The 25161-nt window shown below is 44.0% G+C and overlaps 1 protein-coding gene across 16 annotated transcripts in view; it reads left to right on the top strand.

The window, feature by feature from the left end:
* The window catches only part of LOC124803042 (RNA binding protein fox-1 homolog 3-like), a 454277-nt gene that overhangs the window by 170585 nt on the left and 258531 nt on the right, over nt 1-25161 (top strand). For 14 of the 16 annotated variants that reach the window (XM_047264203.1, XM_047264273.1, XM_047264250.1 and 11 more), the window contains one exon: nt 4535-4558. The exons of the other annotated variants lie outside the window; for them this stretch is intronic. In XM_047264203.1, the coding sequence (XP_047120159.1) occupies nt 4535-4558 (24 nt within the window). The remainder of the gene's footprint in view (nt 1-4534; nt 4559-25161) is intronic. 16 annotated transcript variants of the gene reach the window in all.

Here is a 25161-nt window from a genome sequence, read left to right as displayed (position 1 = left end):
TAGAGGGGAGAATGTCACTGACATCATTTAGGATTTCGGGTGGACATCATTTAGGATTTCGGGTGGACATCATAAAAACAAAGGCGTTTCTCGTTGCAGAGGAATCTTCTTGATATTTCAGTCACAAACTTTCTTCTCCGAATGCGAAAATACTTTGTTGACGCCGACCTACGTAAGGAGAAACGATCATCATTAAGAAAGAAGGGAAATCTGAACCCGCGAGGAAAGATATAGGTGTTTGTTTTTTCCGCACGCTATTCGAGATTGGAATAATAGAGAATTATTGTGAAGGTGGTTCGATGACTCCTCTGCTTGGCACTTAAGTGCGATTTGCAGAGTATCCTTGTAGATGAAGATGTAGTTGTAGTTTGTGGCACAGTTAATCGGTTTTGGCAATGACAGTTGCTTCAGCGGGTGATTTTTTTTTTTTTTTTTTTTTTTCGTAGATTCCATGGGAAATGCACTCAAGTGCGTAGGGCTGCATTTGTGATTGTGTTAATAATCAGCACGCTATGGGAATCCTAGGAATATGTTAGAATATGTAGCAGTAGTTAACAAAAAAAGCCTTTCTGCCTGCTGCACATTAATTTTTTATTTCATTTATGCATCCAGATGAATTTCACCTTCTTAACCAGAAATCTTCAGTGCGTGTCCTGGAATGTGACATTTTTTCGCTGTCACATATTGGTTGTAGATTTAAAACATTTAATGCAAGTTTTTTTCTATAATAAAATGAAAACATACCTACAGATAGCGTTTAATCCATTATTTGAAAACCAAGCAGAATTCGTTCATGTGAAAACCGGTTTAACCTAAAACAAACATGACAAGGAAACAATTAGGTAGTATTCCACAACGCCCAGTGAAGAAGCATTGTTTAAAAGGTAAAACACGAATAGGTGGATAAATAAAATAAAATATTAATTTGCAGGATGCAAAAGGTGTTGTTTTGTAAACTGCTCCATTTTATATACAATTGCTGGGGAAACCACCTTCACAAAAAAACCCTCGTTATTCTAGCAAGTTTTACAGAACAACAATTTTCACGCTTTCCGGAATATGTTAATACGAAAAAACCTGCTGGTTTTATTATTTGAAATTGTGTACGCACTTTTCAGCAACCTGACCATAATTGAAGGACGCATGAAAGTGCCCAAACACTGTAGGAAACAGGTGATTCGATTACGCTTAAATGTTCGTGCCGGATATAAAAACCCTGCTCGCTGGGAATTTTTACAGTCTGTGCTCTCTGAAAGTCGTTTGTTTGATACAGTGTTGTGGATGTTGTCGAATATTTATTTTGGTTGTTACCTTCATCATATATTCCAATATGGGTGCAAACAACCTCGCAAATTACTTTTATTTTTGCCGTTTCGATTCTTATAATTGCCACACCCAAACCTTCTGTGGATATAAACAAAAAATTATATCAAAAATATCATTAATATATTCTAAATATATTACCGTATTAACCCAGATTTGTGTACTTGGATGTAAGCACAGCGAGATGTAATTTTGCACTGCAACCGTCGATACAAGCATTTGACGTGTCATTTAGTTGGGGGGGGGGGGGGGGGAGAGGAATCTATCGCAGTCCGTTAGACTAGTAGGTTTTCGTGTGCCAATTGTTCGTAAATTTGACTGAAAACCGCAGCTGTTCTGAAAGTGCCACTTGGTACACAGTTTGAACACGCAAAACAACGTGTTAAGTTCCACTTTCAACCTGTTACCAAATGAATGAAAGCAGTACAGTACTTGAGAAATAAGACGCACTTATTGCTGTAAAATATCTTTGCGATTAAGTTAAATTTTGTAAGCGGATTGTTTTTAGTCTACAATAGTAACCTGTAAAGCAGAATGACATAACATTCCAGGACACTCACCGATAATGCCCCGAAATGCGCTGTGTTATTAACTAGCAACATGCAAATTGATACCAATTATATCGCTGCTACGGAAAATGGCCGCTACAAGAAACTTTTTTTACAACTTCTATTGCATGCTGGAGACCGTAAGAAATAGAAGTGAGCTCTAAATTTGCTAAGGATAATCGTTATTATTTCAGAAAATGGTAGAAGAAAAGTTTCCTTCTTCGACGAACGCGGGGAAGGGTTGTTCTACGTGAATCTCATTTCATAACAAAACTTCATGGACAGGACTCCATCGATGTTCAATATCTTCCAACAATGTGCTACATTAATTGTCTTCAGGGAGATGGCGTTGGGCATTATAGCTACCCGTCAGTTTAAAATGAAAGCTAGTTATCTCTTTCGGACTCATGGCGTAGAAGTTACTTACTGAGTATCTTACATGGCACTGTGAAGTAAATGGGAGAGAGAGAGAGAGAGAGAGAGAGAGAGAGAGAGAGAGAGAGAGAGAGAGAGAGAGAGGGGGGGGGGGTAGGAAGTTCACCCCAGTCTGTGTTCGATTTGGGCGAATGACCAATAGCATCCATTTGCGAAGCGTTGTGGTTGAACTCGATTGGCTGGTCGGCAATCCGGATAACAGCATTCGCAGTCGTGACGGGCATTAAAAACGAGTAACGACATGTGGTATGCTGGACGAAGCGCAATTTCCTGTCTCGAATGAGCGTTTCTCTCGTGGTCCCTCCTACCCGCAGTCGTGGAGCAGCGAACGATGGGGGTTCCACGAATTTTACCGCTCAGTACTTGAAATGTTGTTAAAACAACCGACATGTCAGTTTTAAAATCACTTCTAATTTCCTTTTTATCGTATTTCGCGCGCGCTTTTTGTGTGTGTGTGTGTGTGTGTGTGTGTGTGTGTGTGTGTACGCGCAATGCATTGCAGTTACTAGACAGAATCAGTAGTGGGTAACAAGAGCAGTGTGACTTTACCGGCGGATGTTCGTGGAGTATACCGAAGTAGAGCGTGTTTCCACTTATAGTAGATTTTTTTTTTTTTTTTAGAAATTTATTTGAAATGTAACCAAAGAGAAGGTAGCTGTTATTGGCAGAGTTAGTCTAATGTAATGTACAAAATACTCATGTTACGAAGAATAAAATATTCAACCGGTTTGGATTAAAACGTGACTTCTTCTGTTATAAACAGTAATACGCATTTCGAGAAAATTAATGCGTTTTTAAGGACTACGTGCTAGACGAAACTGTGAGGTTGTTTGTTTCGTTTCCGTGAAAGCTTTTCCTTTGCTTTAGATTACACGTACGTTAAAGTACAACTGCCTCTTTTACGTGCTATAGAGCCGGATTTTGGAGTTGTCGTAGTGAAATCTCAAATTTTACTGAGCCCATCTTCCAGGACAACTTTTGCGTTCATCGGTGCTCTGTGGCATGAGAAAAATTCGGGAGTAGTTATGTGTGACAAGTCATTAATCCCTTTTCCTTTGTCAGTAAGCTTATTTTCTTCTTGCTTGTAAATATACATCAGTGCAGTTGGGTACTGATTACGGCTTTGCTGATAACTGGACTTTATAATTGTGTCCAAATATGTCGTAGGTGAAGAGAAACGTGGGACACATACTCCCTACTGAGGGCAAATTTCATGGAGTTTACATAATCTTGTTAGTCGTTCCGCTCTGTTATTTAGACTTTCCCGTTTAGTGACAGTAGTCACCCAATTGTTATATTTCTCAGGAAGGTATCAAGGTCAGTGCATGAATTAACATCACTGATACTACTATGAAGCAACCTGTATAGGATTAGCCTTTTTATTTTTATTTAATTTTTTTGTTTTGTTTTATTAGCCTTCAACTGGTTTCAAGTGACCTTCCACAATTTCACCCCATATGCCAACCCTGCTCTAGTAATTGTCTTCCACGTATTCCTTTTCACCCTGATTCTGTGGAGGACCGCCTCATTTCTTGTGTCATTAGTCCATTTAATTTCAGCATCCTTGTGCAGCACCACATGGGAAACCATGCTTTGATCCAGACGTACTTTCTCAGAAACCTTTTCCTCAAATTAAAGGTTCTTGTAGTGAAGAATTCTCTGCCTTTGCTAGTCTGCTTCTTACATCGTGAGTCCTGCTATGTTCTGCCTCCAAGGTAGCATAACTTCTTCACTTCGCCCAGTATGTGGTTCCCAATTTAAGTTCATCGCAAATCTGTATCTTGCTACACCAAATTTCTTCCGTCTGTCTTCCGTTGTAATTCTTCCTCGCTTTCGTTGAGGATAGGTTGTCATCACCTAATCTTATCATCGATAAGCATTCACGGTGAATTTTAATCCAGCTGCAGGATCTTTCTTTCATTTCCGTCATTGCTTCTCTGATGTCCAGGTTCAGAAGAAGAGAGGAAGGATGTAATCTTTCCCCTAGGCCCTATTTAATCTAAGTATTTTTTTCTTGCTCTTCCGTTCTTGTTTGTGCCTCTGCCAGTTGCTACATTGCAGCTATCATTACTATGTCGTAAGTCTGTTGCAAACATTTTTGTATTCATAATGAGTTTCTGGTTTTTATTCTACGTTTAATTCTGTGCTCTTGGAATTAGTAATATCCACAAAAAATATTGTTGACGCAAGTCTAATGTTGTGATTTTTTTTGTTTTTTTTTGTTTCAGGTAAGTGTTCCTCCACCCATCGACGTAAGTATGCGTTCCAATTCCATTGGAATGTTAGTCTGTGAAAGAGACTTGCAGTCACTATCCGATAATGCATGTACGCTTCAGAATGCATGATAGTTTGTTTTAGTAGCAATGTACAAAATATCTTGAAAGGTAAGCGCACCTAGAAGTCTCGTGCGTAACCGTAATCGCGAGACAGTTGTTCGCGCTCCATTAAACAATTGCTTATTTAGACCCCTCCACTCGTGAAGTACATTTTTTAAAGAACGAAAGTGCCAGACTAGAAAACGAAATAGACTGTAGATAGCTCTGCCGATGACGGACTACGGGTTGTTAATTCGTCCTACTTCTTTGTTAGTCGGTGACTTGAAAGACGAGATTCATAACGAAGCCAGGTGCGCTAAGACGATGGACGCAGCTCCAATTAAAATATTCTGTCGTATGAATGCATCTCTCCAGATCAGTCGACACCATAGAGGAAGAAAGACTAATAAAATTAATCCTTCTTTTCTGTTCACAGATTCTAACTCGCATTAAAATTCCTAGCAAATTGATACCATACTCAGACCGGTCAGCTAATTAATTGACAAGTTGTGGATCTTAATTACACATTTAATGCCGCTAAACTGGTTTTTCCAGGTCCGCAGAGGTATTGTCTGCAAAGAAGATCATCTGTTGGAGTGGATGGAATAATTTTGGCATTCGCCGTTTAAGTAATATAGAAAACGCCTAAGACGACGAAATGTAGCGGAGCTTCCAGGTCGTTATTTCGGATCGTCGTTGAAGCCATGTGATGGCGGAGACATTCTTTGCGTGTCTCCGGTTTTCTGGGAATCCACGCCAATTCGGACCAGCCAACGTGAAGGCAGGATTGTGGGCCGCTCCAGTCGGCCAGAACAGCCTCTGTTACGCTGGCTGCAAGGACCTTTCCGTACACAGCGGAATGCACTATTGTTCATCGATCGAATCTTTAAGTACGAGGGTGGTTTGAAAAGTTCTCTGAATCACCACAAGACGCCAGCGTTAGCGAACGAGTTGTTCACGTGATAGTCATTGGACCGTTGCCTGTAAACAAGTGCCGCGTCTGTGCACTTGGAAGAGAGCTGTGGCGGTGATGTGGCTCTGTTGTTCCCGCGTAGTGGTTTGCGAAGATGGAAAAAATCGAAATTCGAGCAGTGATTAAGTACTTCGTAAAGAAAGGTGAGAAAGCAAAGGATATTCATGCTGATTGCCAGAATATTCGGGGGGTGGGGGCTCTGCTGCTTCATATTCAACTTTTGCCAAGTGGACAGATGAATTTAAATTAGGTCGGGAGAGCTTAGATGTTGATCCGCGCAGTGGTCGGCCAAAATGTGTCGCTACTCCAGAAATCATTGCAAAAGTGCACAAAATGCTCATGGAAGATCGCCGATTTGTGAGTGAGTGAAATTGCTCGCGCTTGCCAGATACCATCTGAAAAAGTATATCATATTATAACTGAAGAATTAGAAATGAAAAAATTATGGGTGCCGCGACTCTTGACGCTGGATCCAATACATGTGCCGTCGCTATGGCAAAATTACACGAACTGAGTTACGAAATGCTGCCACACCCGCCTTATTCACCTGATATGGCTTCGTCAAACTTCCGTCTCGTCCCAAAACTGAACATTTTTCTTGGTGGACGAAGATTCACTTCAAACGAAGAGTTGACAACTGTTTTGCAGGCCAGGAGGAAACGCATTTTCGAGATGTGATAAAGGCACTGGAACGTCGTTGGACCAAGTGCATTAACCTACAAGGAGACTATATTGAAAAATAAAAAAAAAAATTCTTTGACGTAAGTACGTTTTTCTGTTCCGAGATATTTCCAAACCACCGTCGTAGCCCGGAGAGTAGCTCTCCAGCCTGAAGGAAACTCAGAGGCCAATTTTTCTGTGAGAATAATTTTCTCCGCAGCAACTTCCTCCACATTACCTGAGGCCAAATCAGCAAGTCAGTTAAACATTACACCACACAGAGAGGTTCAGCAGGAACAACATTTTAATGTGTAACCGACAGCTATGCCGATCAAGGAATGCTTGTTAGGTAAACGACTAGCGACTCCCCAACGCATTCCTTTTCTGTTTCTAAAGATCTCAACATCGCGAGGTTTGTTGTACAGCAGTTATCGCAATTTTTTGGCAAGTGTTGTTTTCCATTGGCTTCGTAGCAGCCTTGTGTTAGCCTGCGCGAGTTGCTCGTGATGTTTAGAATTACGAAGCATGCTACAGCTACGCTGGTTGCGTCTGTCTGCCGCTATGTTTGCATCGCGAGTTACGGACTCTGCATTCCGACATGTAGCGTCTGTTGTCCGACCCTTTTACTGTGGCAGCATTCTTGACCCACGGCTAGCTTCTTTCGTTACAGTGATTCATGTTAATTTTAGCGCTCTCTGTGGGGACTGGTTTTCATTCTCAAGACGTTATTGTGTCTGTGAACTAGTGTTTTTTTGACTTGCCCTACAGCAAGTCCATCGCTTGCACAGATATTGCTATATTGTGAGTGATAGTTGAGGAGCTTGGGACAGGGCTACCTCTGATTTACGTATCCATTCGTAAACAGATGCATTACCAGACTGTACTGACATTAATTGGTCTCTAGCTTCTGTACTGTCCTCAGTTCCTTACAATGCGACGAAAACACCTGCTGTAGGAAACAAAAACCCGACGCCTGGGACAGATGATCAGGTGATTGATCTTCTAGGGAAGAATGGTAGTTGTTACATCTCCAAAGGCAGTTTATTCCATCTTTCGATAATCTTTATTGATTCAAATTTTCGAAGGAGAGACGACAGAGACCCGTGCTACAGCTACTCACCCAACAACACAGGCTTAAAAACGTATACTTGTGTGGACGGCGACAAAGTTACACTTCACATGCGAGTTTTCCTATGGTTGTGACGTAACAGTTAACAGCTCACAGCGCTAGCATGTTTCGACCTAGTGCCACAAACGCAATGCAAACCACTCTCGCACTTGAGAGTATGCAGATACCGGAATAAGTTACTTTTTACGTTATTCATCTTCGTGTCTAACGATGAGAAGCTATATTGACACGGAATCATATCGCAATATTTCTACCCACACGCAATCATTTAACTTGAAACATTCTGACATTGCTGTTATTAAAACCTTCCCATAGCGTATAGACTGTTGCATGAAATCTTGGCTGAACTACTGGATGTCCGTGACTTGCAGTCATGATATTTCGGCACAGACCTTTCTGGTCATCGTCAGGTGCATCCTGCGAGAATGCACTGAACTGCCCTATTTAAGGTCTCACCAGTACGTGCTTGGTGTACTCATCTGTCAATGACAGCGACTTGTTACGTATGACCTGCTGTTCTGAATAGCCCCAGACACTTTCACTGGGATTAAGCGAGGCAGTCGAGGTACGGGAGGGTACCTGAGTATTCGTGAAGGTAGGACATAGGCGCGCAGCAGATAGCTATTGGAAAATAGGAGTTTCCACAGTATACCCATCGTGAACATGTAGGGGGTTGGGGAACACTTGTTCACCGATAATGTTCAAATAAACACCCTGGTTCATATTTACGCTAACCAGAATGTGTAGCTCCAAGCCATAGCACAAAAAACACTTGCACGACTGAACTACACGCTTTGTCTCAAGCGAGTTAAACGTTTCATGTGGCGCCGCTGCACTCTATGCTTTGCTACATTTGAAAAGAGCAAAATTGGTACTCCTTTCCCACACTACAATCAGCTACTGTTGCGTTTCTTTGGTCTAGTCACTGAAGACGTGTAGCTTTCTGTCGGTTTGAGTGATGGCATTTCAGGAATTACCAGACTCCTAACGTCTATAGCACGCAGTAAATTTCACGATGTTCGCTGGGCAACTGGTTGAGATGGACGTGCATACACCGACAGCAGCAATTCCTGACGCATTTTAAACAGTGTCATTGACAGTACATGATTTTATTCTCCTATCTGTCAGTTAGGGTCTTTCTACGACCATTGTTCTTTGTGTGTTACGTAGGTGCGAATGGAACACCATTCCATAAGGGTAAGTTGGACAGTCCCTGTTGATAGACCAACAATGGGGCAGCATCTTCCACGTTGTGAACGTTGGTGCATCCACACACAATAGATTTTGTCTGCCGTTCCGTCACTTCTCCGAGTCATCCCATCTTAAGATGCGGTACCTGTAACGCAGCTGCTGGCTGCGACCATCGAATTTCTAATGATTTTGCCGGCCGGAAGCATTAACGAGCGGTTCCCACGGAGCGGCTGTGATTCGCAGCTGTTAGCAGCACGTGAGAAAATGAGTTTCCCTATTCCCTTGCTCCCCCCAGGGGCTCACGGTTCTTTCTTGAGTTCTTGCGTGACGCCCTGCGCCCTCCTACCCCACCGAGGTGGCGCAGTGGTTAGCACATTGGACTCGTATTCGGGAGGACGACGGTTCAGTCCCACGTCCGGCCATCCTGATTTAGGTTTTCCGTGATTTCCCTAAATCGCTTCAGGTAAATGCTGGGATGGTTCCTTTGAAAAGGGCAGGCGTTTTTAATCCCCCTTTGGGGTTATATGGCCAATGCAGTGGCAAGGTGGCACCCATGGGGAGAGCCATTGATGAGAGTGGTGGTATGAAGGCGCTTCGTACATGAAGCGTATCAAGCTCCAAAAATGTGGCCATAGTATAGTCGTCTCTTCGAGTGGTAACGGATAATTAAATGCTGCTTCTTATGACCCTGCAACCTGGCTACCCCCTAGGAAGAGGGCCAGTGCGGTCGGATTACCTGTTAATCAAAACTGCTTCTGCTGCCCAGCTTGCAGCTCTTCGTGCTTGTTGACCTTCTTCGCGACGCCCCAGTGTTAGAATGTGGCCCAGGGAGTGATTTTTCTTCTTCTCCTTCTTCTTCTTCTTCTTCTATACGGACCTCAAACTGCAAAGTGATGAACTCCAGGCTAATCATTGTGGCTTTCGAGGGAGATAGCCTCCCAGAGAAGTTAAAGGTTATGTGCTGCAGATGTGACGTGACGCTGTATGTCACACCATCAATAAGGCGCTATAGGTGCTTACGTTTTGGGCATATGTCTTCCTGCTGTACGGCGGACATTCTGTGTGGTGACTGTGGCCAGCCCCACCATGAGGAGAGCCCTGTGCTTCACTACCCGTGTGTGTAAATGGTCGCAACCGTCAGTCTCCATGCTAGCTGTATTGCCCAGCTTACGAGAAAGAAAAGGAAGAAGGGATTGTACATCGTACACTGAGACTTGTCAAAAATACGACTGACCGCACCAAGTGTCGATGACTTTCATTTTTGCCTCTGCTACGTCCTTTCACCTTCCTACCTCTTCCTTACTCCAGTCCAGTCACACTCTCCTTTCGCCCTCCCCTTCACCTCCCAAGCCCTTCCAGGAGCTGCTCCTGCTCCTCCCTGGCCAAAGTGCTTCCCCTTCTTCGGCGCCCACCGATGATGGAGTTCCCTCCCAGGAGCCATCACATCGGCGTCTCTCAGGCCGGAGGAGGAGGAGGAGGAGGAGGAGAAGAAGAAGAAGAAGAAGAAACTCAATTCCCAGGAGAAAGGTCCCCCTGTGTGCCCCCAGAGATGCTATCATGCCCCTCGCAACTTGTACTTGACATCTTATTTGTGGTTATTACCCATCATCGGTGGTCATAGGTTGTGAGCTGGCAACATGATTGGCTCCAGCCCATTTGCCTCTCATTTTGATACCTGCTCTGTGATAATTCAGTGGAACTATAATGGATACTACTGTCACCTTCCAGAGTTGCTGCCCTTTATTGCCTTTTATTCAGCAGCTTATGTCTTTCTCCAATAATGTCATTTTACTGACGTTCACTTGCTGCCTCTTTGTGGGTTCCAAGCCTTATGCTGGAACCGGATCAGCCCTCTAAGAAATTCTGGTGACATCTGCAGATTGGTCGTTATAGATATTGTTAGTACATGGGTCGCAGTTTGTAACACATTGGAGGCAGTTGCCATTCAGGCCCATTTCGACTCTGCCGTCAAGGTTTGCAGCCTCTCTCTCCCCTGACAGACCGCCTACATTTGCTACCCTAACTGCCCTCCTTCAGCAACTGCCCCCTCCCTTCCTCCTCGTTGGGGATTTTAATGCCCATTATACTTTGTGGGGCAGTGCTTCATCGTCTAGTCTGGGATCCTCATTGACCAATTTCTTGCAGAGGTTTTCCAGTACCTTCTTGATGATGATTATGATGATGATGATGATTCCCTTACTCATTTTAGTGCTGCATGTGGCTCTTTGTCTGCCATTGATCTTCCAATCTCTTCCCCACACCTTCTTCCATCCTTACACTGGTCGCCACACAATGACCTTTGTGATAGTGACCACTTCTTGTTGAGTCTCTTGCTCCCTTCCCACCTCTTGATGACCAGGTTTCCTTGCTGGGCTTTTCATCGTGCAGATTAGCACCTGTACACGTGCCAGGTCGTGTCAGTCAGAGAAAATGGGTGCGTTGGGAATGCTTTGACACCTCTAGGTTCCTCTGCCCTACATCACGGATGTAGGTTACACTCCACACCCTCCAAGATTATAAGCAAGGGTCTGGCCCTTCCAGATGGCCTTTGTATAGATCCATCATTTCTCACTGAACACCTCACGACCCATTTAACGATGCCATCGGCGCCAGCCTCTTATCCAGCTGCCTTTTTTCTCCAGAAACAGTGGGCTGGGACAGTCTAGATGGAATCGTGCAGTGAGCGTTCTACTGGAAAGAAGCTTCTTCTGGCCCACTCAACTTCCCACAATTCAGCTCCTGGCCCTGATTTCATTCATAACCAATTGCTTCAACACCTCAGTCTTCCAAACGCAGTATCTCCCCCAAGTGTTTAACTGTATTTGGCTCCAAGGGATTTTCCCCCGTCAGTGGAAACTGCAGTTTGGCAGGCCTTCTCTCAGCGCCGCCGTCTTGTCGCAGTTTTCTGCGGTCTTTGTGAGGCCTATGACACAGTTTGGTGCCATCACAACCTCCTTACTCTCCATGAAGGGTGTCTTTGGGACCCCCCTCTACTTTTATTCGCCTGTTCCTGTCCCACCAGTCATTCGGAGTCCAGATTGGCACTCTTCCCAGTTCTCCGTGGACCCAGGAGAATGGCTTTCCACAGAGATCCACATAAAGTGTCCTTTTTCTTATTGCTGTTAATGGACCTGTGTCCTTTCCCGGACCGTTGGTCACCCCTGCTCTGTATGTGGGTGATTTCTGTATTTAGGCTAGCTCCCAATTGGTGGTCTCTGCGGAAGGACGGCTCCAGGATGCCATACATCATTGACACTTTTCAGTTCCCTCCCCTTACGTTGAGGGTGGTGCGTTTGTGTCGCCTACTACGGTCCACCCTCATATGGAGCTCTACGTCGACGCAAAACACCTGACTTTCGTCCTCCAGTTTCATTTCTTGGTTGCCCCATGTTCGTCATCTGAAGGTTGGCTGTCTCTGTAAACTCAGTGTCCTTTGCTTCCTAGCCCACACCTCTTGGGGCACAGATCATTCGACCCTTTTACCAGGTGTTAGTTTTGTCTCGCCTGAGCTATGGTTGGCAAATTTATGGATCAGCTGCCCCATCCACACCGCTTCTGGATCCGGTTCACCATCGTGGTACCTGTAAAGCCATTGGTGCTTTTCGCACTAGCCCCGTGAGCAGTCTTCTGGTTGACGCTAGGATCTTTCTATTCCGTAGTCCTGATTTCCTGCGACAACACTATTTGCTCTTCCCCTGCTCACCCTTCCTACTATTCGCTCTACCCCTGCTCACTCTTCTTATTCTGTTCTTCTCATGGATTCAGGCCACCGCTAGTCATCAAGTAGTTTTACTGGTTGGGCTTTTCGCTTCTTTCTGCAGTGACTTCCACCTCCCATCCCTTCCCCTCTTCCCCACGTTCTCTCCCAAGCACACACTCCTCTCCCTCTCGACCATGAATTCGGATGGATCTCTTCCTGGGACTAAAAGCCTCTGTCGCTCCAGTGGTATTCCATTGTTCGTTTCGACTGCTCTTACGGGAGTTTTAGGATGCCACTGTTTTTTACCTCTGATCATCTTGGTGACGCTGCTTGTTCGGTTGATTTCCTTTCGGTTCGTGGCAACATAGGTATGCCGGGTAATGAACTTCCTGAATTTGCGACCTTACATAAAATCGTTGTTTGGTCAATTGGGGAGTGACTGTTAGTAGACTACCTCGTTATATAATAAACTTTGCGCCATGGAGGAGACGCCCTCCATGTAGTGTTCTTCTCTCTGCCTCACTCTCTACCGTGCTCTGCAGTCTTCGGATTGGCCATGCTAGATTCACCCATAGGTGGTTTTTTTAATTGTTTATTTGCAATGAGCCCCCCTCCCCTTTTTCATGCGTGGCTCCGCTCACGGTGATCCACATATTGCTGGACTACCTGCACGTTTTGGCCCTTCGCACTAAATATGCCCCCCCACCTTCTTGATCTCGCGTGGTTACGCCTGTCCTCGGTTTTCTCCGCGAACGCGGCTTGTATCTTCAGGTCTAAGCCCTTGAATTTTCCTTTGGAATTTGAGTCCCTCAGTTAACGTAGACGTTGGTTGTGCAGGCCTAGCTCTAGTCTCCACACCAGCCACGTTCTTCCCGGTTTTTTCGGTATATTTTGTCTGATCTGTTCTGCTGTTTTGTACCCTATTTTATTGTGTGTTCTTCCCCTTGTTTTGTTTGCGTTGTATCGTGATAATGATATTTTGTGGGTGTCGGGACGAGTCAGTGGCGTTGTTGGTGTCGCACTGCGCGTAGCGTTTCTGGGGCTGCTCACCCCGTTTCCACACACTCCCTCCTGGTTTTTTTTCCCCTCTTCCTGCTGCCCTGACGCAACTTTTCCCTCTGCTTGCACATTATCCCTTCCCCTTGACTGGACTTTACTCCGTGTCTCGTCCCTTCCTTGATTTCTGTCATCCTAGCTAGCTGTTTGGTTCGCTCCCCCACAAATCAACCAACATCTATTTCCTTGCTGTAGAGAAATACTATATGTAAATGAAGCAGAGCTACAGCAACTTCTGGAATTACTTTTTCGATACAGGTTTCCCGTTTCTGTTAAAAAATCGAAAACACTTCGTCAGAATTGGGTGTTTTCGTCAGTCTACAAGGTGAGTCATTTAAGAAGTGTATTTCGTGAACGGTTCTATATATCGAAACGAGGTTTTCGGCAAATGGTAATACGCTAAGGAGCACGTACTTTTTTCAGTGATACTCGTAACTTCTGCATCGATAGAAAAATTGAAGCAAGTCCAGTTTTTAAATAAAATTATATACTTTTTCCAGCGGCCCCCGAGAGTGCTTGAAAAGACGAATGCAGTGATATAATGCGTCGCAAAGGAGTGTGAGAAATAATTGTAAAATTTAAAGGGAAGTCGGCTGGAACAGAATAACTGACAACTGTGACGTCTATCGGCAGGTAATTTCTGCTTCGCCAGTCCTTGCACGCAGACATCTACGCCAGTGAGCCGCTAGACTAGTTTCCTTTATACGCCGAATGTCGAAGAAACGTTGCCGAGACGGTACAGCGGTATAGGGATGTCTGTCCTGATGGTCGCGCCAGGCGCTTACACGAATTATTTGGTCACTAGTGCGAACAGGCACGGTTCATCGTCAGAGGTCGAGGAAGAAAATTGCACATGACAGAGCACATGAAGAAGCTGTTGTGGCGGCGACGCTTATGAATTCGCATAAGTGGCACAAGGCGTATTGCCAGAGAATGTCGGATCAGCCAGACGAGTGTCGGACGCATCTTGCAACGACATGAGTTCCACTCTTATCGTTTCTACCAGCCACTCGGAGGACGTGATTTCGAACGTCGCACAGAATGTCTGCTTGCTCTGCAACATCTGATAGGCGACACTACGTTTTTCCATCGTGTGCTATTTACCGACGGAGCAACGTTTACGAACCACGATAATATAAATTTACGCAAAATATACTACTGGTCAACTGAAAATCCACGCTGGCGTTGTGAGGTAAAACACCAGTGACCGTGGGGCGTAAATGTATGGTGCAGCATCATAAGAAATTTCATTGTGGGATCTTATCTTCAAAATAGGAAATGTGAATGCACACTTTCTTATGAACATCGTATCTGTTCTTCTAGAAGCGATTCCACTGCGTACACGGCAGTGCATGCTGTTCCAACACAACGGCTGCCAAACTCCATCAACTATGTTGTAACGCAAATACTGAATGAGAAGTTTCCTTACCATTGGATAGGATGGAATGCTGCAATAGTGTGCCGGCTGGGTCCCCTGATGCGACTTCTCTTGATTTCTTTCTGTAGAGAGCATTGAAAGATGTAGTCCTATGAAGCTCCACTTATGCCAGACGATACGTGTCGTCGAATCGAGACGGCATGCGACGGAATCCAAAGTACAGACTGATTACAATTAAACTTTCACTACTTCAGCCAGTTTAGACGGAAAACGTATACCGTGAGCGTACCATCGTTATAGGAACGATGTTCAGACTATGCGCTGCGAGATTTGCACTGTTTATTGTGTTAGTGTCATGACTTGTCATTAAGCGCCGGTGCTGGTACGGCGACGTACAGTTGAAAGCCAAGCACCAGTGTGCATTACAGGTGCAGACAGTCGACACGTGTGTGGACAAGGTGAGCAGAGCTTTTACTCGTAAACCTGTTTTATCAAAGCAGCAATTGTGCTACTGCTCTTCACGCGTATAGACGCGTCAAAGGAATACCAAAATGTCCCCTTTCCGCGCTGGCGTTGAAGAACTTGATTCGGAAGTTGCTATTAATTGGCGATTTGGGAATTGCTCCTGAGAAAGGACGGTGGCCAATTGAGCCACAAATTGTTGAATTTACTACATGCTGGATGCAATGTGCTATCTTCAAACAGTGAACGAGCTGTGTCACGCCAGCTGAACATCGATGTTCTACGAGAGATGTTTTGGGCAGCGGTACTGTAATCTCTAGTGCAGGTCTAAGCTGTGGTGGATGCAGATCGTCGTCACACTGAGCAACGTATGCAACAAGGAACGTAAATATGGTACGCAATCCGCAAATGTTACCCTCTCATGTGGTAACTAAAATGTTTCTTCCAATGGTTTGTTACTTATTTCTCTTCCACGTGGTCTTAAAATGTGTCCAAGTTTTATTTTCCTACGATCACTCGTTTTCCCCCTATCAAGTAGCGGAAGTTTAATTATAAGCAACCAGCACTGTCATCTGTTCAACTTTCCCTCACGGCGACTGCAAATGTCCCTTGCAGTTGGTAAAAAATATTGGCGCATGCGTAAGTATAACGTAAAGCTACGTTTCGTTAAGAGGTATATGTATTTTACGGCTGACAAGTCGTCAGTCATTCCAAATAACATTTAATTTGAGGTGTATTCCGTCCAATTAAAATTTCAAGTACTACGTACAGGTGTTTTGCCTTCAAGAAACATTCAGGTCACTCCAGGCAGACAGATTAGGTTCAGATCTAAGAAAATTAATATATTAGTTTCTTTTTTCCGTGAATAGGGCTATTTATCATTATGAAGTATGAACGACCGACTTTTCTGTTTCGGCTTTGAGAGTAAGCGGCGACAGGGAGTTTAAATGGAAAACCGCCTGACAAATCTGAGGTTAAAATTAAAAAAAAAAAAAAGCTGCTGTTCAGCAACAGCGAATGTGAATGAATGGTTCGAGAAAATCAGACAACTAGTTGCATGTATAAAGGTTTATTACCAACCCTTGAGCATGATTATACCAATTGTAATAATGTCTCCTTCAGGAGTACATGGGCACGTAAAGTCACATAATGGCGATGATAAATTTCAGAGCAAATGTCAAGTAAAGGAATATGTGTGACCAGCAGCAAAACCAATTAAAATCCCCTGCAAAACATTCCCATTGGAGCTGGGCTAAGTGTAAAAGTCTTTGCATTAAAATGTACGTGGCAGCTTTAGTTTCCACAAAAACGTGGAAACGTAAACACGTTTGAAACCGTTATCTACACCCCCATCTGGTGCGCCAGAAACTAGCATTTGCCTTAGTTCGCTATACAAAAATCATAGCGGACAGACTGTCTTCTTACAGAAAATAAGGCTTTATCTTAAGCGCACAGGCCTGTCTTGCTACTTATAACAAAGGAGCCTGGCACGAGAGTTCTGCTTGGAGGTGTTCACATTACAGTAGCAGACTCTGTCCGCATTTCTTTCCAATTTTAGTAAGTTCCTGGGATTCTTTTACTAAATATTTCAACCCCAATATTAACAAGCACTGTAGCATTGTAATTGTCTTTGCAAGAGCTATTGGCTAAAGTTATGAAAAGTATACGGCCCAATCAAAAACCTTGTTTCAGTGTCTCGGTTAGTACCAGAGCTTAGAGAATTATCCAAAAAAGCATTACATATACCCTCGGCATTCTATAAACTGCGCAAACCTCATTTCGATATCTGAAACCGTGAACGAAATCAAAGGGGCGTTGTCTTCCATGACTTACCTCTGTAGTCTACATCTACGTTATTACTCTGTTATTCACAATAAAGTGCCTGGCAGAGGGTTCAATGAACCACATTTAAGCTGTCTCTCTACCGTTCCATTCTCGAACGGCGCGCGGGAAAAACGAGCACTTAAATTTTTCGGTGCGAGCCCTGGTTTCTCTTACTTTATTGTGATGATAATTTCTCCCTTTGTAGGTGGATGCCAGCAGAATGTTTTTGCAATCGGGGGAGGAAACTGGTGATTTAAATTTCAAGAGAAGATCCCGTCGCAACGAAAACGCCTTTGCTTTAATGATTGCCACTCCAATTCAAGTATCATGTCTGTGGCACAATCTCCCATACTTCGCGATAACACAAAACGAGCTGCCATTCTTTGAACTATTTCGATGTCATCAGTCAGTCCCACCTGATGCGGATCCCACAACGCACAGCAGTACTACAGAATAGGACGAGAAAGCGTGGTGTACGCCGTCTTTTTAGTAGACCTATTGCACCTTCTAAGTGTTCTGCCAACGACTCGCAGTCTTTGGTTTGCTCTACCCACAACATTATCTATGCGATCGTTGCAATCTAGGTTATTTGTAATTGTAATTCCTTAGTATCTAGTTGGATTTACAGCCTTCAGATATGTGTAACTTACCGCGTAATCGAAATTTAGCGGATTGCTTTCAGTAATCTCGTGAATACCTCCACGCTTTCCTTTATTCAGGGTCAATTGCCACATGTATCGTCATGCAGATATGTTATCTAAATCATTTTACAATTTATTTTGGTCATCTGATAACTTAACAATATCGTAAACGACAGCATCATCTGCAAACGATCTAAGGGGGGTACTCAAATTGTCTTCTATGTCGTTAATATAGATCAGGAACAATAGAGGGTCTATAACGCTACTTTGGGGAACGCCAGATATTACTTCTGTTTTACTCGATGACTTTTCGTCTCTTTCTAGGAACTGTGACCTATCTGACAGGAAATTCAGAAAATGACATCCAGTCATACAACTGAGACGATATTCCGTAGGCACGCAGTTTGGTTAGAAGACGCTTGTGATGAACGGTGTCGAAAGCCTTCTGGAAATGTAAAAATATGGAATCAATTTGACACCCCCTTTCGATAGCACCCATTACTCCGTGAGTATAAAGAGCTAGTTGTGTTTCACAAGAACGATATTTTCTGAATCTGTGTTGACTGTGTGTCAGTAAATCGTTTTCTTCGAGGTACTTCATAGTGTTCGAACACAGTGTATGTTTAAAAACCCTACTTAAAAATCGACGTTAGTGATATGGGCCTGTAATTCAGTGGATTACTCCTCCTACCCTTTTTGGGTATTGGTGTGACGAGCAATTTTCCAGTCCTTAGGTACGGATATTTCTGTGAGCGAGCGGTCGTATATAATTGCTAAATATGAAGCTATTGTGTCTGCACATTCTGAAAGGAACCTGGCTGGTATACAGTCAGGACAGGACGCCTTGCCTTTATTTAGTGAGTTAAGCTGCTTTGCTACACCGAGGATTAAAACAAAAAAAAGTGTGTGAAATCTTACGGGACATAACTGCTAAGGTCATCAGTCCCTAAGCTTACACACTACTTAACGTAAATTATCCTAAGGACACACACACACACACACACACACACACACACACACACACACCGAGGATATCTATTTCTATGTTTCTCATCTTGGAAGTTGTTCTTGATTGGAATTCAGGAATATTTACTTCGTCGTCTTTGGTGAAGGAGTTTCGGAAAACAGTGTTTAATAACTCTGCTTTAGTGGCACTGTCTTGAGTGACTTCACCGTTATTATCGCGCAGTGAAGGTATTGATTGCGTTTGCCGCTGGTGTGCTTTATGTATGACAAGACTCTCTTTGGGTTTGCTGCCAGATTCTGAGATAGAGTTTCTTTGGAAATTATTAAAAGCATCTCGAAGTACGCGCTAGATTTCGAACTTTTGCAAAACTTTGCCAATCTTGGGGATTTTGCGTTCTTTTAAATTTGGCATGCTTTTTTCGTTGCTTCTGCAACAGCGATCTGACCCGTTTTGTGTAATCTCTCAATTGCCGTCGATATTCTCTCTGAAATCATTCCACATCTTTTCTACGCTTACATGATCAGATCTGAAGGAGTGGAGACTCTTATAAAGGCGTTAAGAGCATTTTTATCAGCTTTTTAGAATAGATACACTTTGCGTTTCCTTTTGATGCTAGAGATCGCTAATACTGACATACACAACTGATTTAGGAGTATTTTATAAAATGATGTAGTATTAAAGCGTCATCGATAGCTGCTGAAACTATATTTACTATAGGTCTGGAACAACATAGGCGAGGAAATTTTATTGTGCTTTTATATCAATAATAGGTATTTTCATATCCTATTGAATAGGATTACCACCAGTTTCTGTTTTATGATCTGTCGCAATTTCAACTGCATTAAAATTTTTGTGACGTGAACATTTACGAACTATGCTGTGTTGTGGCAAAAGAAACAAATTTAAACCTGGCAGGAAGGGAACTTAACCTATTACCCAAAACTCGCCACTGATAACGTCTCTCTGAAGAAAAAGGCTGTAAGAAGTTGGGTGAAAATAAATATACTTCTGTTGAAATTTTGATGGAATCCTTACCCCAATGCGTGTTTAATAACGAATAATGCGATTGACGTTGGCCAAACAATTTCATTTCTGTAACTCAGTGATCTGAAAAACATGAAAACAATGAAATTTGCAAAACCCAATCAATTACTAAGAAGGTATAATCAGATAACCAGTATTTTTGACAAACTAATAGAAGTTTGTGGTAGAACGGAGTTCAGAGTTTTCCACGGTGGAGGATGCAAACAAAGCTTCAGGGAATTAACCATATATTTTTGATGCTGTGTACAAGTGTTTCTCACATACTATCAGCTGAAGTAGTTGGCCATGATCCAGTGGTCGCCACTGCTGGCAACACTGTGATTTTGATAGATTGTCACTAGCTTACTATGCTGTTCCCAGAGCATCTATTTAACTGCTTTCGTTTCACATGTTTGAGTTGCTTGCGTATCTTCAATGTAGTTAAATTAACACATCAATTTGTAACCACAAACTGATCAGAAGTCAGTTAAGAGACACCACATAGATAAATTATTCTAGATAAGTTCTATATTCTGTGATCCAGCTATTCATTTTTTACATAGTCCAGACATTTAACACTCTCAGAATCTTTGGGCCACAAATGATCTTTTGTGGCATACATTCATCAGTACAAACGAAATTGCTGCACATAGCATTTATCTCTTTCGTTTCTACAAGAATGTTTTTAAAGACTTTTTACAATTGGGAACCACCTAAGTCCACATCATTCATTCATCCGCCTGCCCCTTTTCTCTTGGACTCAAATTACCACACTACGTTTCAGCAGGCCAGTCACCCTCTCTTGTCCACACTCAAGTCTTCACTATCACTTCCTCTCTCTCTCTCTCTCTCTCTCTCTCTCTCTCTCTCTCTCTCTCTCTCTCTCTCTCTCTCTCTCTTTCTTTTTAAGCAATCGTCATCTTGCCCATCTATACCAGTGCCCCCCCCCCCCCCCCCCTCTGTACCATTATCAAAACCTAGCGAAGATGTGCAGTTCAGCCCATTCGACTCTCATTTGGAAGTACGAAGATTCAAACGCTCGTCCGGCCACCCTGATTTAGATCTTCCATAATTTCTCTATATCACTTGCCACCAAATGAAAGAATGATTACATTGAAAGGGCACGGCCGATTTCATTTCCCATATATCCCTAATGGGAGCCTTTTTCTGTCTCTAATGACATCGATGTTGACAGGACATTATGTCAAAAATTTACCTGCTTCCTTTCCGTTATGAACTGCTACCCCAATCCCTTTATCAGGCGCCCCTATCCTGTCCCGTCATCAAGCGGCGCAGCGCGCCCCCGCCTCCCTACTCCGGCGTCGGACGGCGCAGCACGTCCGTCCTCATCCTGATGATAACCACCATTCCTTCTGCTATAAAACTGCCTCTCTCCCCCACCCCATCAAACGACCGTCTGTCCGTCCTTACTTTCCCTCCCTCCCTCTCTCTTTCTTCCCTCCCTCCCTCTCTCTTTCTTCCCTCCCTCCCTCTCTCTTTCTTCCCTCCCTCCCTCTCTCTTTCTTCCCTCCCTCCCTCTCTCTTTCTTCCCTCCCTCCCTCTCTCTTTCTTCCCTCCCTCCCTCTCTCTTTCTTCCCTCCCTCCCTCTCTCTTTCTTCCCTCCCTCCCTCTCTCTTTCTTCCCTCCCTCCCTCTTCCCTCCCTCCCTCCCTCTTTCTTCCCTCCCTCCCTCTTTCTTCCCTCCCTCCCTCTTTCTTCCCTCCCTCCCTCTTTCTTCCCTCCCTCCCTCTTTCTTCCCTTCCTCTTTCTCTCTCCCTCTCTTCCTTCCCTCCCTCTCTTCCCTCCCTCTCTCCCTCTCTTCCCTCCCTCTCTCCCTCTCTTCCCTCCCTCTCTCCCTCTCTTCCCTCCCTCTCTCCCTCTCTTCCCTCCCTCTCTCCCTCTCTTCCCTCCCTCTCTCCCTCTCTTCCCTCCCTCTCTCCCTCTCTTCCCTCCCTCTCTCCCTCTCTTCCCTCCCTCTCTCCCGCTCTTCCCTCCCTCTCTCCCTCTCTTCCCTCCCTCTCTCCCTCTCTTCCCTCCCTCTCTTCCCTCCCTCTCTCCCTCTCTTCCCTCCCTCTCTCCCTCTCTTCCCTCCCTCTCTCCCTCTCTTCCCTCCCTCTCTCCCTCTCTTCCCTCCCTCTCTCCCTCTCTTCCCTCCCTCTCTCCCTCTCTTCCCTCCCTCTCTCCCTCTCTTCCCTCCCTCTCTCCCTCTCTTCCCTCCCTCTCTCCCTCTCTTCCCTCCCTCTCTCCCTCTCTTCCCTCCCTCTCTCCCTCTCTTCCCTCCCTCTCTCCCTCTCTTCCCTCCCTCTCTCCCTCTCTTCCCTCCCTCTCTTCCCTCTCTTCCCTCCCTCTTCCTCTCTCTCTCTCTCTCTCTTCCTCTCTCCCTCTCTCTCTCTCTCTCTCTCTTCCTCTCTCCCTCTCTCTCCCTTCCTCTCTCCCTCTCTCTCTCTTCCCTCTCTCTCCCTCGTGTTGTTCTACACCACACCTTCTTATCGAAGGTGACTTGCACCTCATCTACCTCCTCACTCTGAGCTTATTCCTATCCCATATTGTTTCTTATGCTCTGGTTTTTGTATTGTGTGTTTCGATGGTGATGTAATTTTAAATTACTATATACAAGGCGATAAATTTCGCTTAGACACAGAAATGAATCTGTCGGGATACTTATTTCATATCTCTGTTTTTAAGCGATCGTGAGCTGAAAAGTAATGTGCGCTCCTGATCGTTGGGAAGAAGTGGCTTCGGCGTGTTCTTACGTATGTACAAAAACCAAACACTTCGTTGTAGACATTGTTTTTGAATAAAGGTGGTCTATAAAAAGGGGACATATGTTCTTTATATTTTATATTGATCCTAATCAGACTATATTTGTCATCTAGAGCTAGAGCTTTTCGAAGATTGGGCATGAATTATATTGACCCGGTAAAGTGGCCACTGTGCCGTGCTGTGTTCGTTCACTCGATAGATCGTATCGTATTTGAGACGGAATGGTTCTGCACATTTTTAGAGTGTTTCTAGCGAAACTTAAACAACACATTAACCCATAAGGACTGAAACCTCCTTGGGTGTGTGTGTATATGTATAACAAGATACTGGCACTGCGTCGCCGCTACATGTGTTCCTGTCGCAGCAGCTGTAAGATCTGCCCTTCCCGTGGTCATTGCCGGCGTACAGGGCAAGGCCACTTAACAGTGTCGTGAGGGTCGGATCGGGTTAGGCGGCGGGTCGCCGCGTATCGGTGGTCGGATCCCGCGTAATGTTACGTGCAGGTTTGCTTAAAGGGTGGTGGTAAACTTATTGTATCTCACATCTGTGTTGTATCAAATTCATCTTATATGCCCGTCTTTCATCAGCACAATTTACGAGAGATCCTCATTATACGGGGTGTTCAGTGGTGTTAGGTCAGGCGATCGTGGATGCAAAGTCCCTGTGAAATTAAGCGATCACCAAAAACATCAGCAAGCAGTGACATTGAAACGCGAGCTGTATGCGCGGTTGCACCATCTTGTTGTAAATAACCGTTCAGTATTTCACTTAACACAAGTTCTCCTATGAATGGGTACAGAATACCACTGCAGTATCGTTGTGCGTTTGTTGTTTCGTTGGAAAAATATGGGGCCCACAATCAGACGTCTAGAAATTGCAATCCAAACTCCTATTTTCACAGAATGAAGTGGTTCCTCACGAATACACAATGGATTTGCAGTACTCCACATACGAGAATTGTGCGAGTTCGTGTACCAGGATAAATGAAACCACGCCTCATCAGTGAAAAACGTTTCATTAAGAAAATCCCTTCCGTTTTGTTGAACGAAATTTTTAACCATTCACAATAGTGCAGTCTCTTGCCACGATCAGTATTTTTTAGTTCTTGCACGACTGTCACTTTGTACAGGAAAAGTTCTATTTTTTTTCCTTACAGTTGTGTGGCCCGTTCCTACACTAACATCGATTTCCTGGGCGAGTTTTCTTGCTGACTTGTTCGCACTCATCGACATTTTATCGGAAATGTTGAGTAGTTTATCCTCAGACAAAACGCTAGGACGACCACTTCTCGGTGCATCGTCACTGAACCCGTACTTCGAAATTTGTTAATCAAACCTCGCACAGTATCGCGATGTAGGAATGTTGTCTCCGGGAAAACTGAATTAAATGTTTGACGAACTGAAACTTTATATTTACCGTCAGCTTTGAACACTTGTTCGACTAAAAGCACACGTTCTTCAATGGTTAGCATTTTAACAGTGACAAAAACGAAACAGACGAACAAAGGAACTAAATTTAAAAGTTCACGTCAACAGGTAACGACACACACCAACGATACTACTGACGCTGGCTGAGATAAACGAAACGGGGGAATGTTGGGAGAGTCCACTTAAAGGGAAGAAACCCAGGCAGACGAACGATCATAGGACACGCGTGGCTAACAATCCTACGACACTGCGGAGAGATTTTTTGAACACCACGTACATCTAACGTAGTTAATAAGGAGAAAGAAGCTTATACTACAGGCGATGGAATTTTATGATAGACAACTCTGTCTAAAACAGTGACTTGGACAAAGCTGACAATTACTTCAGAGCTTAGGAGAGACGAAATTCCCTTCAAATGCAGCACTTGCGAAGTTCGTTTCCGTGTTTATTAGTTTGTGTGTTTTTTGGAATGATTGCTTTCAGAATTTATTCTAGTCAAATGAAACCAAATAAGCATCTGAAATACTAGACATAATTCAAGAACAGATCATACCAAATTCTTCCACGCATCTGTACTTTACTTTCCTCGAGCTCTCCAAGTAAATGGAAGTCGTGAATTTTCTTTGTTCGTCATCTTTCGTGTCACGTAGTAACTTTAGGATTAGGCGCAGTCAGTGAGACAGGACTCTTAAAGTTAGAAGTCTTGTGCATTATCCCTCCTAGTCATTGACGTTAAAAGACATTTATCCACATACGAAGTAAGCTACTTAGTACAGTAGATCTATGATCGTGGACACATCTAGGACTGCCACCTGTTTTCCGTTCAGAAATTGAGAGGTAATGATCTAGTAATACATAGTCACAATATACTACTACGAAATCAATCCACAATTGTGGATTACTCGTCGATTAGACGGTCCTCCATAGGGATAGTGAAATGTGATAAACCGTCATAAGAAACATACAGGAGAAATTGTCAGTGACCATAAGAGACGGGAGCTTCAGTAGGGGCAATCAGAACTCTATCGACGTGATTTAACTCCTGACTGACTCTAAAGCAATAGAAATAAGTTCACGTCAACTAACGGTGACAGCGAATTCCTGCACTACGAATTAACTATATGCAATTGAATGGGCCTCTTCTGAAGTCTGTCTGAGAGTGGGATGGAAGAGCAGTTGTCCGCGATTTGTCTCAAACCAAAGTGAGAGGAGGGCCTACGAAGAAGAAGAAGAAGAAGAAGAAGAAGAAGAAGAAGAAGAATTCCTTCGTGTAATCTTCCTGAGAGAAGAGGGGGTGGGGGAGAAGAGAGCACTGACCGTTCCAGCGCCGTTTGACCGGAGAATCGG

The sequence above is a fragment of the Schistocerca piceifrons genome, chromosome 1, assembly GCF_021461385.2.
Source record: "Schistocerca piceifrons isolate TAMUIC-IGC-003096 chromosome 1, iqSchPice1.1, whole genome shotgun sequence".
Taxonomy (NCBI): domain Eukaryota; kingdom Metazoa; phylum Arthropoda; class Insecta; order Orthoptera; family Acrididae; genus Schistocerca; species Schistocerca piceifrons.
This window is presented reverse-complemented; position numbering and strand designations above follow the sequence as displayed.